At 34.9% G+C, this 15544-nt stretch overlaps 1 protein-coding gene across 2 annotated transcripts in view; it reads left to right on the top strand.

Moving 5' to 3' along the window:
• The window catches only part of LOC106879076 (uncharacterized), a 53814-nt gene extending 43292 nt beyond the window's left edge, over nucleotides 1-10522 (top strand). For both annotated transcript variants that reach the window (XM_052973469.2, XM_089365184.1), the window contains exons 4-6: nucleotides 4663-4828; nucleotides 8462-8630; nucleotides 10244-10522. In XM_052973469.2, the coding sequence (XP_052829429.2) occupies nucleotides 4663-4828; nucleotides 8462-8630; nucleotides 10244-10430 (522 nt within the window). In that variant the 3' untranslated portion in view covers nucleotides 10431-10522. The remainder of the gene's footprint in view (nucleotides 1-4662; nucleotides 4829-8461; nucleotides 8631-10243) is intronic.
• The last annotated feature ends 5022 nt before the right edge of the window (nucleotides 10523-15544 follow it).

The following is a 15544-nucleotide window of genomic DNA, read 5'->3' on the forward strand; positions in this document are numbered from 1 at the left end:
CCTGCAACTACTGAGTAAGCATTTTACCACCCGTCTAACTAACTATCCACTAGTGATCTTTGCACTTGCTAACACACATGTCTCTATAGCTATCAATCTACTAATGATCTTTGCACTTGCTAACATGCATATCTGTCTAGCAAACAAGTGAGACACAGGATGCTGGGCAGATATTACAGAGTTCACTGTGGTGTTCGCTACGCCAACTAGCGGTGGGGTATTTGAAGCTGGCTTCCAACTCAAAGCAAAAAATTGGTCAAGAGATAGTTCATATCTCAAAAACTCTTTAGTTGGGACACTCGTAAGCCAAGGTATCACTGTATATATATATATATATATATATATATATATATATATATATATATATATATATATATATATATAAAAGTTATAAATAACAAGAGAAATATAGTATGATAAAATTTATTTAATCATTGGAAATTCTCATACCACAACAATTGTTTCACAACTTAAAATACGCAAAGATAATTTATTTTATTATATTTTATAAGTAAATTACTTACATGTCTGCATTAATATAAACAATCTTTAAATCAATGCAGATATTAAGTTAGCTTGTTGGGTTAGACAAGAAAATTCATGTTAAATAATAATCCACCAATATAACAATTCTAGTATACAAAGTCAATATTCCAGAATAGAACTTTTTATGCTGGTATACCACTGTGATTTTGTACTTTTTAGGAAGTTTATCATTTGCAAGGAAACTCTGGAAAAGGACCTGAAGTGGTTTCACCAAATCCTGTTCACATGACTTCAGGGGAAAGATGGGAAGCCATCAGGACTAGCTGCTGAGCTTGAACTCATTTCATTTATGGTTTCTGCAATATTAAAGAATTCAGCTGGGGGGGGGGGGGGGGTTTATCAGTATGTGTTCCAGGGAGGAGGTGAAAACACTTTTAAACTGTTCACTGAGCACTCCACTTATCCTTTTTGGGCCAGTCAGCCATTGTCTTGGAACAACAGTCCTATCTTGTATTGTATTGTTGTTTTTTTTTATTTGCAAATTTATAGAAAGCTTTCTGGGTTTGTTTTTATGCTTTCCACAGGTCTGTTCTTTCTCTCTGCTCATTTCTTTCCATAGAGTTTGATATTGTGTTCGATTTCCAGGGGTGTCCGTCTTAAATTAAACATCTCCCTATTCTTGAGTTGTCTATGCCAGGGGTTTTCAAACTTTTTGACTTGCAGACCCCTTTATATTTCAGGCTTTACCTTAGGGAATTTATATTTATACATAAATATTTGCTTAAAATAACATATATTTTTACATTTATTTATTTAACAGTATTTAACAAATAGGTTTATTGTCAATTAAAAGATTTCGATTAAAAAACATATATAAAATCAAATTGCCCATAAAAAGTATTTGCTGTCCACGGACCCCCTGTCTTGTCCTTGCGGACCCCCTGTCTTGTCCTTGCGGACCCCCTGTCTTGTCCTTGCGGACCCCCTGTGGTCCGGGGACCACAGTTTGAAAACCCCTGGTCTATGCAACCAGTTTGAGACCTTTGATCTGTATCTCATATGGATGTTTCCTGTCTCTAGAGATTTTGCTTGTAGCTATGCTGGCCTTTCTTTCAGGGGTATATACATACATACATGTATATTTTCATACACATATACATATGCATATGTGACACCAGCACCTGCATGCCTGCAAGACAAGGATCTCTTGACTGAGAGATGGAGCTGGAGTTGGGGGCATGGCTGTAAAGGACTCACCTATATGTATGAAAGGCCATAATTTTACTTAGCTTTACTGTCTTCTCATGCACAGCAAATCATCAGAAGTCTCAGTCCCATGTCATTCCCTGAGTGAAGCCCTTTCTCACCACTTCATCCCATGTCTTCCTGAGTGTACCGCTTCCACAATTACCCTCTAGAATTAGACCTCAGACCTTCTCATGCAAGATCTGCATAAAAACGCATACAAATGCATCTATATATGCATGTGTGTATACATATATATATATAGATAGATTGTTGTACTTGGGGATGGTCATGTTGCCAGTTTAGCCATCAGTCTAGTTGCTCAAAAAAGTATTTGCCTGAATTAATTTATCTCTATTCCTTTGTGTTATTTATTTTCATTATATATATATATATATATATATATATATATATATATATATATGCGAGGAAATATGGCCTAGTGGTCAGGGTGAGACAATGGTTTAATTCCTAGACCGGGTAGTGCGTTGTGTTCTTGAGCAAAACACTTCATCTCACACTGCCCTGTGATCACTTCAACAGCTGACACATGGCAAACTGTGCACCTGTTCAGACAATGTCAATTTGATGGAGTGAGTGAGCTAATGTACGGCACATACAACTGATTACTACAAACAAATTATTTGTGCAAAAAATTATTTGGCAAAAAAGCTGAACACTCATATGTCGTTTTCAATAGGAGAGTCCATCATATATACATATACACATATAAATATACATGTATGTATACATACACACACACACATGATATTTATATGTACATGCACACACGTACATACATACATATACATATATATATATATATATATATATATATATATATATATATATATACATATATATATATTTGTTTTGCTAGGTGTTGAAGTGATCACAGGGCAATGCGAAATGAAGTGTTTTGCTCAAGAACACAATGCACTACCCGGTCTAGGAATTAAACCATTGTCTCACCCTGACCACTAGGCCATGTTTCCTCGCATATATATATATATATATATATAAAATGAAAATAAATAACACAAAGGAATAGAGATAAATTAATCCAGGCAAATACTTTTTTGAGCACTCTATAGTAACAGTTCTTGGTTAACTAGACTGATGAACGATAATTATTTATAGTCCAGTTATTACTATTGTACTCATGTTTGATTAGTAAATCCAAATTTTGTTTTTGAAGATTTCAGAGTATAGTATAAAAGATTGACTAAATTTGGCCTTCCATAGAAATGCCTTTTCCTATAAACATTAGTATAAGCAACTTAGCTGACCTAAATAATATAGTTTGGTACTACTTGGAATTTATTCATCTTATCCATTTTTATCTAATTTAGTCTGGGTCAGTAAAAGGTTTGACTACACCTGAAGGTCTTGCAGTACCATGTTCTTATACCACTTCAACCTTATTTGATTTACTTTTTATATTGATTATACTTCCCTTCACCCATTGATGGCTTTGGACAGCATTAGGCTGTTTACTATTATAGAAACTCTTACAGTATCAAATTTTAATACTACTTCAACCTTTTTAATTTAACTTTTATAATCACTATACTTCCCTTCCTCCAGCATTATCTTAGGACAGCAGTGAGCAGTTTACTACTGTAACCTGGTGGTTCTATGTTCTACATTTTTCACAGAGTGGTTTCTCCAAGGTAGATGAGCTAGCATTGATTTTTTTTCTGGTCTATGTGATACTTTAGTTGTGAATTGATTTATCCCTCTTGGGACACCCAGACCAATTGATCAGCCCCAGTGATACAAGCTGAAAGGATTTTGAGGCCAATCCATTGGCCCAATAGAACAAATGTTGTGAATGGTTGGTTTTCGAGTGTAATAGCTAATCAGAGATAGATGTATCTCAATAGAAAAAAAACTTTGATATTTTTGGCTACACATACCAAAACACCATGTGTCTCAAAAGGTTGAGTGCAGAATTAACCCAACACTAACTCATCTGAAACATGCATAGACAAATTATGGATCATAAATTACGAAGTAAAAAATATATAATTCTTCATTCTTCTTTGTGTTGGAGCTTGCTTCCCAACCACATGGTTCCAGGTCAGTACCAGTGTGGTACCTTGGGCAAGTGTCTTCTACTATAGCCTCAGGCCAACCAAGGTCTTGTGAGTGGATTTGGTAGACAGAAACTGAAAGAAGCCTGTCTTATGTGTGTGTGTCTTTGTGTCTATTTGTCCCGTCACACCACTGGACAACCGGTGCTGGTGTGTTTACATCCCCATAATTTAGCAGTTTGGCAAAAGCAATCTATTTAATAAGTACCACGCTTTAAAAAAAAAAGTTAGTACTGGGGTCAATACATTCAACTAAAGATTCTTCAAGGCGATGCCCCATCATGGCCACAGTCTAATGACTAGACAAGTAAAAGATAAAATATATACTCACACATACACACAAGTATATATATGTGATTGTATGTGTGTGTGTGTGTATTTTATCTTTTACTTGTTTCAGTCATATAAAATTATGTTTTGTTGCATCATCCTATATAGGTCATTTAATACTTGATATTTTGAGAAAGAATTCATTTCATGGAATATAAGATAGAAAATCTATCCAAAACTTCGGAAAAAATGTGTATTTATTGGCAGGCTATTTTGCTGTGCTCTACTAAAAAGTGTGGCTTTTTTGCTGCCTTCCTTTTGTTGGTACATTTTGAACTAAACAAGATTTCTTTTTGTAATTTATGGACAGTGATGAAAATAATATTGTACCATCCTAAATGGGTCATTTAATATTTCAGGAAATGCTTCTCTTTATCAAATTTATATTTGATAAAGAAAATCATCTAAGAATCATCTAGAAAAATCTAGAAAATCATCTAAGAATTCAGAAAAAAAGATTTGTTTGTCTAATTTATGCTCTCTTTCTCTTTTGCTCATTTTTCAGACTGTTGATGCTCCACCGGTTGAGCGTAAATGCTACCCGGCCATCAAACATGATGATGGAGATATTATTCGCGTTAGAGATTGTGTTCTGTTGAAGTCTGGGCCTCGCAAGAAAGACGTACCATTCACAGCAAAAGTAATGGCCTTCTGGGAAAACCCACCTGATGGTAAGTGCTGCGTTTTGTGTGTGTCTAGGTGGTAGATTTTTTTTCTTTCTTTAGCTTTGAAATATCACAAAATGCATGAAAATAGTCTCTTCCACTTCATCATCATTTAACATCTATTTTCCATGCTTGCATGGATTGGATGGTTTGACTGGAACTGGTAAGGCCAGGGGCTGCACCAGGCTCCATTGTCTCTCGTGGCATGGTGTCTATAGCTGGATGCCCTTCCTAATGCCAACTAAACTACTCCACAGAGTGCACTTGGTGCTTTTAACATGGTACCAGCACCAGTATCAATTATGGCAGATGGGTCTTCTTTAGTACAGCAATATGCCAGGTATCTTGATCCTTAGTCATATTCTTTACTAAACTCAGTGTTTTGAGATTGGCCTTCAATGTTTTGTCTTGTCTTCTTGGGTCTCTTCTTTTCCTTCTTTCCTCCCCTCTTCTTCATCCTTCTCTTTTTCTTCTTTTCCTCCTCTCCATTTTCATGCTTTTTCCTCATTCTCTGTTCTCATCTTCCTCACACATCCTCTTTTGTTCATTGCATCTACCCTTCCTTTTATCATGCCAGCCACTCCAACATGGCTTCCTCAGTCTCTGTGTTTAGCTTTGGCACATCCTTGACAAAGTATTGTCCATCTCTGCTAATGATGTCAATGTGGGCACAGGCATGGGTAGTGGGGCTATAGGTGTAGATGTGGCTGTGTGGTTAAGAATTTGCCTCCCAATCATGTGGTCTTGGGTTCAGTCCTGTTGTATGATACCTTGGGCAAGTGTCTTCTATTGCAGCCCTGGGCTGACCAAAGATTTGCAAGTGGATTTAGTAGATGGAGACTGAGACAAGCCTGTTGAATGTGTGTGTGTGTGTGTAAAGTCTGGACACATAGGCAAAATGTATATTTTCAAGAAATACAAGTAAAAATTTTCAACATTTTATTCAATTGGAATATTAACAAATAACATCTTCAATATGGTTTCCTCCATTTGTGATGCAAAGGTCAATGCACTTTGCAAGATTTACATGAACCCAATACAATAACTCCACACTACCATCAATTTCAGCACAAAGCCATATTTAATCTGTGGAGGTAAAAAAAAATATTGTAGGTGAAAAAATATATATATATAGATAAAATATAATATATAAAGAATAAAAAGTTTAGAAAGGTATAACAATGCACTATAGAACAAAAAATGGACTATATACCTGTTGTAACTTGGTTATCTATAGTCCGATAATATATAAAATAGATAGTTAAAAGAATATAGTTAATGAGATTTCCAGTGTCCAGACTTTGGGGACACCCTGTATATGTTGTGTGTGAGTGGTTATGTATATTATATTATAATAATACTGACCAAACAGCTAGTGATGTTGTACAAAGCTGACAGGCTGTGTTTATGAGACTTTCACCACAGCTTATGGCACTATAAGCAACACATCCAGGTTAGGTTGGATGTGCTAATATATTCATTATAGAATCTGAAAGGTAATTTGTACACAACCCACCAGCTTTTCACAACATGACTTGAGTGATTTTCTGTGTGACATTTAGTGCTTGACTTCCTTACAGCTGATGATCTGCAATACAATGAAATCACATGGTACAGTAGTGCCATTTTCTTGTGCTGATTAAATTTAGTCAACCGATGTAGAATTTTGATGCTTTTTAGCATTTGTTGTCTTCATGAAATGATTTTTTGGAATATTCACTGCTGTTTACAACATTATAAATAACACATCCAGGTTTTATTTACACACACACTAGCTGAGTATCCCATCATTGCTGGACAGTTTTCACAATAGAATGCCTTTGTGGACTTTTGGAATAGCATGCCCACATAAACTGAATTTTCTGTTTTTGACGGAGACTTTTCAAATTTTATTTTTAACCACACTCATGCAAATGATAGGGGGGGGGAGATTTTTATGAAAAGGTATGCTAGTAAAATAAATTATCTTTTACATACTTCTTGAAATAACTCTGTCACCCTAATGAAATTCCTTACACACACTTACACACACACACACACACTCTGCCTTTTCTCACAGATCCATTACAATCAAAGCTATTCTGTGGTTAAAACAATATTCTTCACTGAATGACGAAGCAGCTAAAGTTAAAGAAAAGTTGAAAGAATAAAAGACAGCAAATATCCATATTCCAAATATTGGGATTCCCATGACTAGTATAATTTATTCAGATTTTTGTATGAAATAAATAGAAAATGTTATGGGAACTCGGTACATATTATGGCTAATATCCAGTGTTGTACGAGAGTAGTTTCATGGATCTTGTCAATCTCAGTCACATTTTTTAATTAATTTTTTTTGACTAAACAGTTTGAAACTTCAGATACTGGTTGAATGTGTCAGAGGTTTTTCTATTCGGTATATGAAAAAGTTTGGCTACTTTTTCTAGCAGGTCATGCAACCACATACAGGCTCCGTCTTTGGTCTGTCTCAGTAATAATTTTGTAAAAATAATGAGCCAGAAGTTGTTGTTTACTTTCTTCAGCTGAATGCATGTTATTGATTCGTTAATATTACACAAATATGACAACTTTAACACGAAATGACTTCTGAAATACAAAATTTTGTCAAAAACATTAAGAGTAAATTCCGTTCTATGTGATACATTCAACCAGTATCCGAAGTTTCATAGTGTTTAGTTAAAAAAAAATTATTAAAAAAATCTATGCTTGATATGGAAAAGATCCAAGATTTCTTAACAGAAATCTAGTAGTAGGCTCAGACATGGTTATGTTATTAAGAAGCTTACTTTGGAACCATGTGGTTTCAGGTTCAGTACCACTGTGCAGTACCTTTGGTAAGTGTCTGCTTTTATAATGCCCACCTGACCAATGCCATTTGAGTAAATTTGGTAGATGAAAACCGTGTGGAAGCCCATTGTATGTTTGTACTGTATATTATATATGTATATGTCTCTCAACTGTTTGACAACCAGTTAAAAGTTCAGCAAAAGAGACTGATAGAATAAATACTAGATTTTAAAAATAAGCAATGAGATTGATTTGACTCAATCCTCCAAGGCAGTGATCCAGCATGGCAGCAGTCCAATGACTGACGTAGCTAAGACATATAGGGTGTGTGTGTGTGTGTGTAATAGCTGTGTGGTAAGAAGCTTACTTCCCAACCACATGGTTCTGGGTTCAGTCTCACTGCGTGGCACCTTGGGTAAGTGCCTTCTGCTATATCCTCGGGCTGACAAGAGCCTTGTGAGTGGATTTGGTAGACGGAAACTGAAAGGAACCTGTTGTGTGTGTGTGTGTATGTCTTTGTGTTTGTTCCCCCTCCCCCCATTGCTTGACAGCCAATGTTGGTGTGTTTATGTCCCTGTAACTTAGTGGTTCAGCAAAAGAGACCAATAGAATAAGTACTAGGCTTATAAAGAATAAGTCCTGGAGTTGATTTCTTCGACTAAAACCCTTTAAAGGTTTCATCTCTTTTTATCTCTAGCATGGCCACAGTCAAATGACTGAAACAAATAAAAGAATACACACACACACACACACACACACACACACACACATGTGGACACCTATGTCCTTCATTTTATTTTACTTTTTATCTTTTTACATGTTTTTATGTTGTCTATGAATTCTTCATAGGGGAAATGATGATGAGTTTACTCTGGTACTATCGACCTGAGCATACTGAGACTGGTCGTAAACCCAGTCATGTAGACTGTGAAGTGTTCGCTTCGAGGCACCGTGACGTCAACAGTATAGCTTGTATAGAGGAGAAATGTTACGTGTTAACATTCAACGAATACTGCAGGTATGTCATGGTTTTTCTTTTATTTTTTTTTTCATCCCTGCCATCATCATCATTTTAACATTCACTTTTCCCTGCTCAACTGGGTCAGACACAATTTGTAAAGGCAGATTTTCTATGGCCAGATGCCAACCGTTCCCTGTTTCAAAGTAAGGTAATATTTCCTTATGGCCAGATATGTTTTCCTAGAAGATTGGAACACAAAGGACACTGTTTGTATGACAGTAACACTTAAAAGTTTCACACATCATCAAGGCAAGGAGACAGTAATACACACTCACTCAAGCACACACACACACACACACATACACATGATGGGCTTTTTTCAGGTACTACTGATAATGCAAAGCAATAGAATCATTTTGTTCGGCATTTATGCACTTCTCTGTTCAGTGGCTGCTCTCAATTTATCAACTGTTGCTGGTTTTGTACTGTAAAATTTATCTCTTAGATATTCACCCACCAAAACAAAAAAAAAATAAATATCTAGTAGTGTGAGGTCCAATGAATGCGAAGAGTATTCCGCTGAATCTCTTCATCTGATCTACTTGTTTGGCAGAAATTCATCAAAGTAGGCCCTTACGTTACTGTGGTGGCATGCAGATGCCCTATCTTGCTGGAAATAAAGCTCCTTATCTTCAAAGTACTTTTGAATACTTGACATAACAGATTATCAGAGCTAGTTTAAGTAAATGGGACCAGTCACAATATTGTCAAAAAGATTGGTCCAATTAATCTTTATGATGTTAAGCCATACCATACCATCATTCCTGGCAAATTAACGTACTGTTCCTCCATAATACGCTGAGGCTCAGATCCCCCAGTAAATGCAGTTGTGGTAGTTATTTACACCATTTGAACTAAATGTAGCCTCGCCAATCCAAACAATCTTTGTCTGAGAGTGTACATCTAAACATCTTGTCAGGTACCACTTGCAAAACTTCACTCTTCAATTCAGATCATATTCATCGGGACCATGGAAATGTAACTTTTCTAATGACACTGCTTCAAAATGCAATGGATGCTTGATTTTAAAATTCCTATCTCATGACTCGCTTGCTACACAGAATTAGTGCCCTTCTTTACTTTGTGGGTTTGATATCTGCAGTCTTCTAGACCAGGGGTTTTCAAACTGTGGTCCGCATACATAGCTCTGTTTGAAACTCCCTCCTAAATTGTCTTTTTTTTTACTATTTTACTATTTTTTCTTTTTACATTTTCAAACTTGACGATAAATTCACTTTGTTCACAGATTAGTCTGGCTCCCTTCATTATTTCTAATGAGTTAAATCTAAAAAGAAATGAAAGTTGAATTTTCAGTTGTTAAAGTGTTTATACAGTTTTGGGGAACAACCTTATATATGTGTGTGTGTGTTGATGGAAAAATACCAGTGTTGTTTTCTCTCTTGTCAGGTTATTAATACTGAAGAGAAATTTCACCTAGATATTTTTACATTTAAAACATTATAGCAACTTAATTAGATAATGAACTATGTATACAATTAATAAATCCCTTCCTTCCTCCCTCTCTCTGTATATATATATATATATATATATACACACACACATACTCACTTATGCCTTGTTCCACCCTTCTTTCTTCATTTTATTAACAGGTATAAAGCAGAAGTACGGAGAACTGAAGCAAATTTTCCAGCAAGACGGAAAGTTGTCCCACGACTTACAGAAGCTTATCCCAGACACAGCCGACTTCCTCCTCTCGATGCCAACCCTGAGACTGTTTTCCTTTGTCGTCAAGTTTATCAATTTAGACAGAGACGTTTTCTAAAAAAACCTGCATAGGAAAGCCTATAAATATATATACATTATATATATATATATATATATATATATATATATATATATATATAAAAATAATGTGTGTCTGTATGTATACACACACATATGCACACAAATATATATATATATATATATATATATATATATATATATATCATTATCATCATTATCAATATTGTTCTCATTAGTATCATCATCAGGTCTGTGTGCATGGGTCAAGCAAAACTTCATTGAGGGCATGTAATTTTTCCATATTTGAACAGCTAAATGACCTTGTGACAGAATTCATTGCGGTTGATTTATCTAAGGCCAGATGTTATTCCTGTTGCCAAGCCTCACCTATTTCCAAGCAAAATCATAATAGTTTTAACGTCCATTTATCCATACTCGCATGGGTCAGACGGAAGTCTTCGAGGCAAAGTTTATAAAGCTGGTTGCCCTCCTCCTGTTGCCAGCCTTCACCTGTTTCCAAGCATCACTATCATCATTGTTTTATCATCCACGTTTTCCATATCTGCCTGGGTCAAATGGAATTTGTTGAGACAAATTTTTTATGGCCAACTGCCCTTTCTGTCACCAACCATCGCCAATTTCCAAGCGCCATCATCATCATCATCATTTTTAACGTCCATTTTTCCTTACTTGCCTGGATCAGACAGAATTTTTTGAGGCAGATTTTTCATAGGTTTGTCACCCTTTTCCAAGCACCATCATAACCGTTTTAACGTCCACTATTCCATGATTGCATGGGCCAGACAGATTTCAATGAGGCAGAATATCTACAGCCGGATCCCCTTCCTGTCTCCAATCCTCATCTGTCTGTCAAGTAAGAGGAATTCTTTTTCATTCATAGAGGAATTTGAAAGTGCAGAGCCATCAGTCAGAACATAGTTAGCAGCACCACACCATTTTGTTCAAGTAGTGACATGCAAACTATCCACATACACGCACACTTGCACATGCACACACACACTCACAATCGCATACATCCTTCTCGTCATCTTCATTCTAACGTCCACTTTTTTCCATGCTTACAGTTTGTCAGGTGGAATTCATTTGGGTAGATGTTCTGAGGTTGGTTGCCCTTCCTGTTGCCACATCATCATTGTCATCAGCATTATTATTACAGTCATCATCATCATCATCATCCTGTCCATCTCTCCATGCTTGCATGAGTAAGGTGAGATTTTGTTGAGGACAAGTGTTTTCTTGTAGTAAAGAATGTTTGCCAACATAACATGGCATTCCTGGTTTTAGGACTAATGTTGCTATAATTTAGCCCCAGGAGAGATCGTCTCCAGCTGGCTATACGACACAATCTGTGTCCTTATATTTTCGAACATATAAGGACACAGATCATGTCGTATAGCCAGCTTGAGACGATGTCTCCTGGGGCTAAATTATAGCAACATTAGTCCTAAAACCAGGAATGCCATGTTATGTTGGCAAACATTCTTTACTACAAAGTACCATTGCTGAATATCTCATATTTTGAGATTAAAAAGTAGTAATTTTCTAAGTGTTTCCTTATTTCTACACCTGAATGCTCTTCCTGTCACCAACTCTCATCTGTTTGTTAAGTAAGGGGAATATGTATATATATATATATATATATATATATATATATATATATATATATATTACAGAGATGTACTTGCATAGCAAGTGACCTGATCTGAAATCATGTGCTGAAACAAAAGCAATTGCAGAGTGGAAGGTGTTTATAAGCCATTTAAAAACACACAAAAACCGTTAGATTCACTTCAACATTTAACTATAATATACCAAAATGTTTTCGTCGCTTTGAGACCGTGACCTGTTCACTGACAAAATTCCATGCTGGCTTATAAACACCTTCCACGCTACACCTTATATATATATATGTGTGTGTGTGTGTGTGTTCATTTTCATACACACAGACACAGATACAGATGCAAAATAGCCTGTGTGTTTAAAAAATTTGCTTCCCAACTCCAAACCACATTGTTTCAGGTTCAGTTCCACTGCCTGGCACCTTGGACAAATGTCTTCTACCATAGTCCTGGGCTGACCAAAGTTTTGTGAGTGGCTATGGTTGACAGAAACACAGCAGAAGCAGAAAGAGGTGAACTTTGGCTTCTTTCTGTTCTGTTGCTCTCAAAACAAAAAGAAGATAGTTGTAATCATACAATACATATTACATTTAAATACCACAAAGAATGTTATATTATATATAATTATTTCTTGTTTGTTGTTGTTGTTGTTGTCCAACTGAAATTAATTAAGATATTTGCAAATTAGCAAAAAGACTTTTTCAAAAAAATTATTTAGAAATTTTCAAAAAACTTTATAATCTTTTTTCTTTTCCAAGAAGTCTCTTGTTTTGTTTTGTTTTGTTTTTTTTGTTTGTTTTTTTTTTCCTTTTTCAATTTTAATGAAACAGTTGTAAAAACGAGATTATCTTGGAACAAAAAAAAATGGTAAATCATATATATATATATATATATATATATATATAAATATATAAATATGCACATATACACTTTAATACACACACACACCACATATAAATATATATATATATATATATATGCATACACACACACACTGTGTGTACACATATATTTACTTGTCTTGCAAGTTACTTGGTGACTGCACTTGTGCTGGTGCCACATAAAAGGCACCGAGTACACTATTGGAGTGGTTGGCATTAGAAAGAGAATCCAGCTATAGAAACCATGCCGTGACAGAAAATAGTTCTCTGGCATACCAGCTCTTGTCACACCGTCCAACCCATACTACCTTAGAAGACAGGCATTAAATGATGATGATTATATGAGGTGGTATCAAAAAGTTCCTGCACACATTATGTTTAATAAAAAATAACTTATTTACCTAAGTTTTAACATCATCTCCTTTGAAATAGTCACCTTGCACAGCAACACACCAGTCCCACTGTTCCTGCCACTTTTGGAATTCGGCTTGGAAATAGTTTCCATAAGCAAGTGAAAGACCTTCTGCGATTTTCTCTGAATATCTATAACTATGTTGAAACGGTGACCTTTGAGCTGCATTTTCGTCTTGAGGAAGAGATGGAAGTCCACAAGTGCTATATCTGGTGAATAAGGCGGGTGTTGAGGCGATATCATATTGTTTTTGGCGAGAAGGGAGGAGAGTTTGGTAACAGGGTGCATTGTTGTAGTGAAGAATCTAATTCTTCACGCTCCACAGATCCACTCACTTTCACCAAATGTCCTCCCTCAAATGCTTCAAAACATTACAGTAGAACTCTCAACCGATGGTCTGGCCCTGAGGGACAATTTCTTAATGCACAGTAGTACCATGGACGTCAAAAAAAAAAAAAATTATAAGCATGCTCTTGATGGAGCTGCAGCTCTGTCATGTGCCTGTGTCACTTGATACCATTAACTTGTCACCGTAAACTTGCCAAATCAAGCTCAATGTCTCTGTAGCAGACTTGCCAAGTTTAATGCCAAAATTTCATGTTGGCTCTTTTGTTCTAATTTCCTGTCAATGACAAAAACTCAGCACACTGCCTTATGAAAGTTACTGCTAGCACTCACTACGCACGCATCTGTGTCCTGTCATCTATTGGTGTGCTACAGAACTAGTCGAGCAACTTTGATACCACCTCATATATATATATGTATATGTATATATATATGTATATATATATGTATGTATATGTATGTATGTGTATATATATATGTGTATATATATATATATGTGCATATATATATATATATGTGTGTGTGTGTGTGTATATATATATACACACACACACACACACACACATATATACATACATACACACACACATACATATATATGTATCATCATCATCTTTGAATTGTTTGATGGGAGTTGGTGAGTCAGAGGGATGTGCTGAGGTTCAATGTCTGCTTTGGCATGGATTTTACAGCTGGAAGCCTATCTCAATGCCAGCCACTTACAAACAAAGTGTACTAGGTGCTTTTGTTCAAACTACCAGCACCAGTGTGGTTTCCAAGTGCTTGCAGGATCTGTATACACATATATATATACATAGACATATGAATATACACACATACACATATACATATATGTTTTTTGCCATGAAAATGAAAATATAAAACTTAATTGCAATCATAAAACACAACTTATATTTAAAGGATATAAAAAGAAATGTTATTATTTTATATCTAATCATTTGTTTCTTGTTGGTCTGAAAGAAATATGTAAGAAATTAACCAGCTGTAGAAAGGAGATTATGTTGGGAAAAAGAAATATTTACAAAATAGACTGAAAAAAAAAAAAACTGTTACTTTATGCATATACCTACCTACATATTATATATATATATATATATATATATATATATATATATATATATATATATATATATATAAAGTGGGTGTGGATGTGTGTGTGCGTGCATGTGTACATATATATTTGCTTGTTTGTGTTTTTCTTTGCCTCCCGAAGAAATATAAAGATGTGAAATAGAAGAGAAAGTTACCTTATATATATGTATAAGTATAATTATATGGATATATATAAATGTGTATATGTATTTATATATATATGTACATATATATGTATGTATATATATATATATGTGTGTGTCTATGTATGCATTTATATTTTTATCTGTGTGTGTGTGTCTGTATGTATGTGTGTGTGTGTGTACATATATATATACACACACATACACACTCACATGTGCATACATATATGTGCCTACATATATACATATATATGCACACACTTTGTTGTCAAAGGAAAAAAAAGAGAGAAAAAATGAAAAATACACACTAAACCGAAATTTACTAAAATAAATAAAACACAAACTTGAAACTTTGAAAATCAATATATAAAAATTTTAAAAAAATTGAAAAAATATTTTTTTCTGAAATATGTTAAACACAATTTGAATAAAATATTATTATTATTATTATATATATATATATATGCATATTGTTATATAACATACAGACACACATACACACACTTATATTGTTTGTTTTTATTTTTCCTTTTATGTTTTCATTGTTGACACAAAAATAAAGATAATAATAATAACTTACTCCAGTCTTCCGCTCTACCAACTGAGCTATTGTGAGAACACTAATTATAGT

Source organism: Octopus bimaculoides, chromosome Z, assembly GCF_046866305.1.
Source record: "Octopus bimaculoides isolate indiv1 chromosome Z, ASM4686630v1, whole genome shotgun sequence".
Lineage (NCBI taxonomy): Eukaryota > Metazoa > Mollusca > Cephalopoda > Octopoda > Octopodidae > Octopus > Octopus bimaculoides.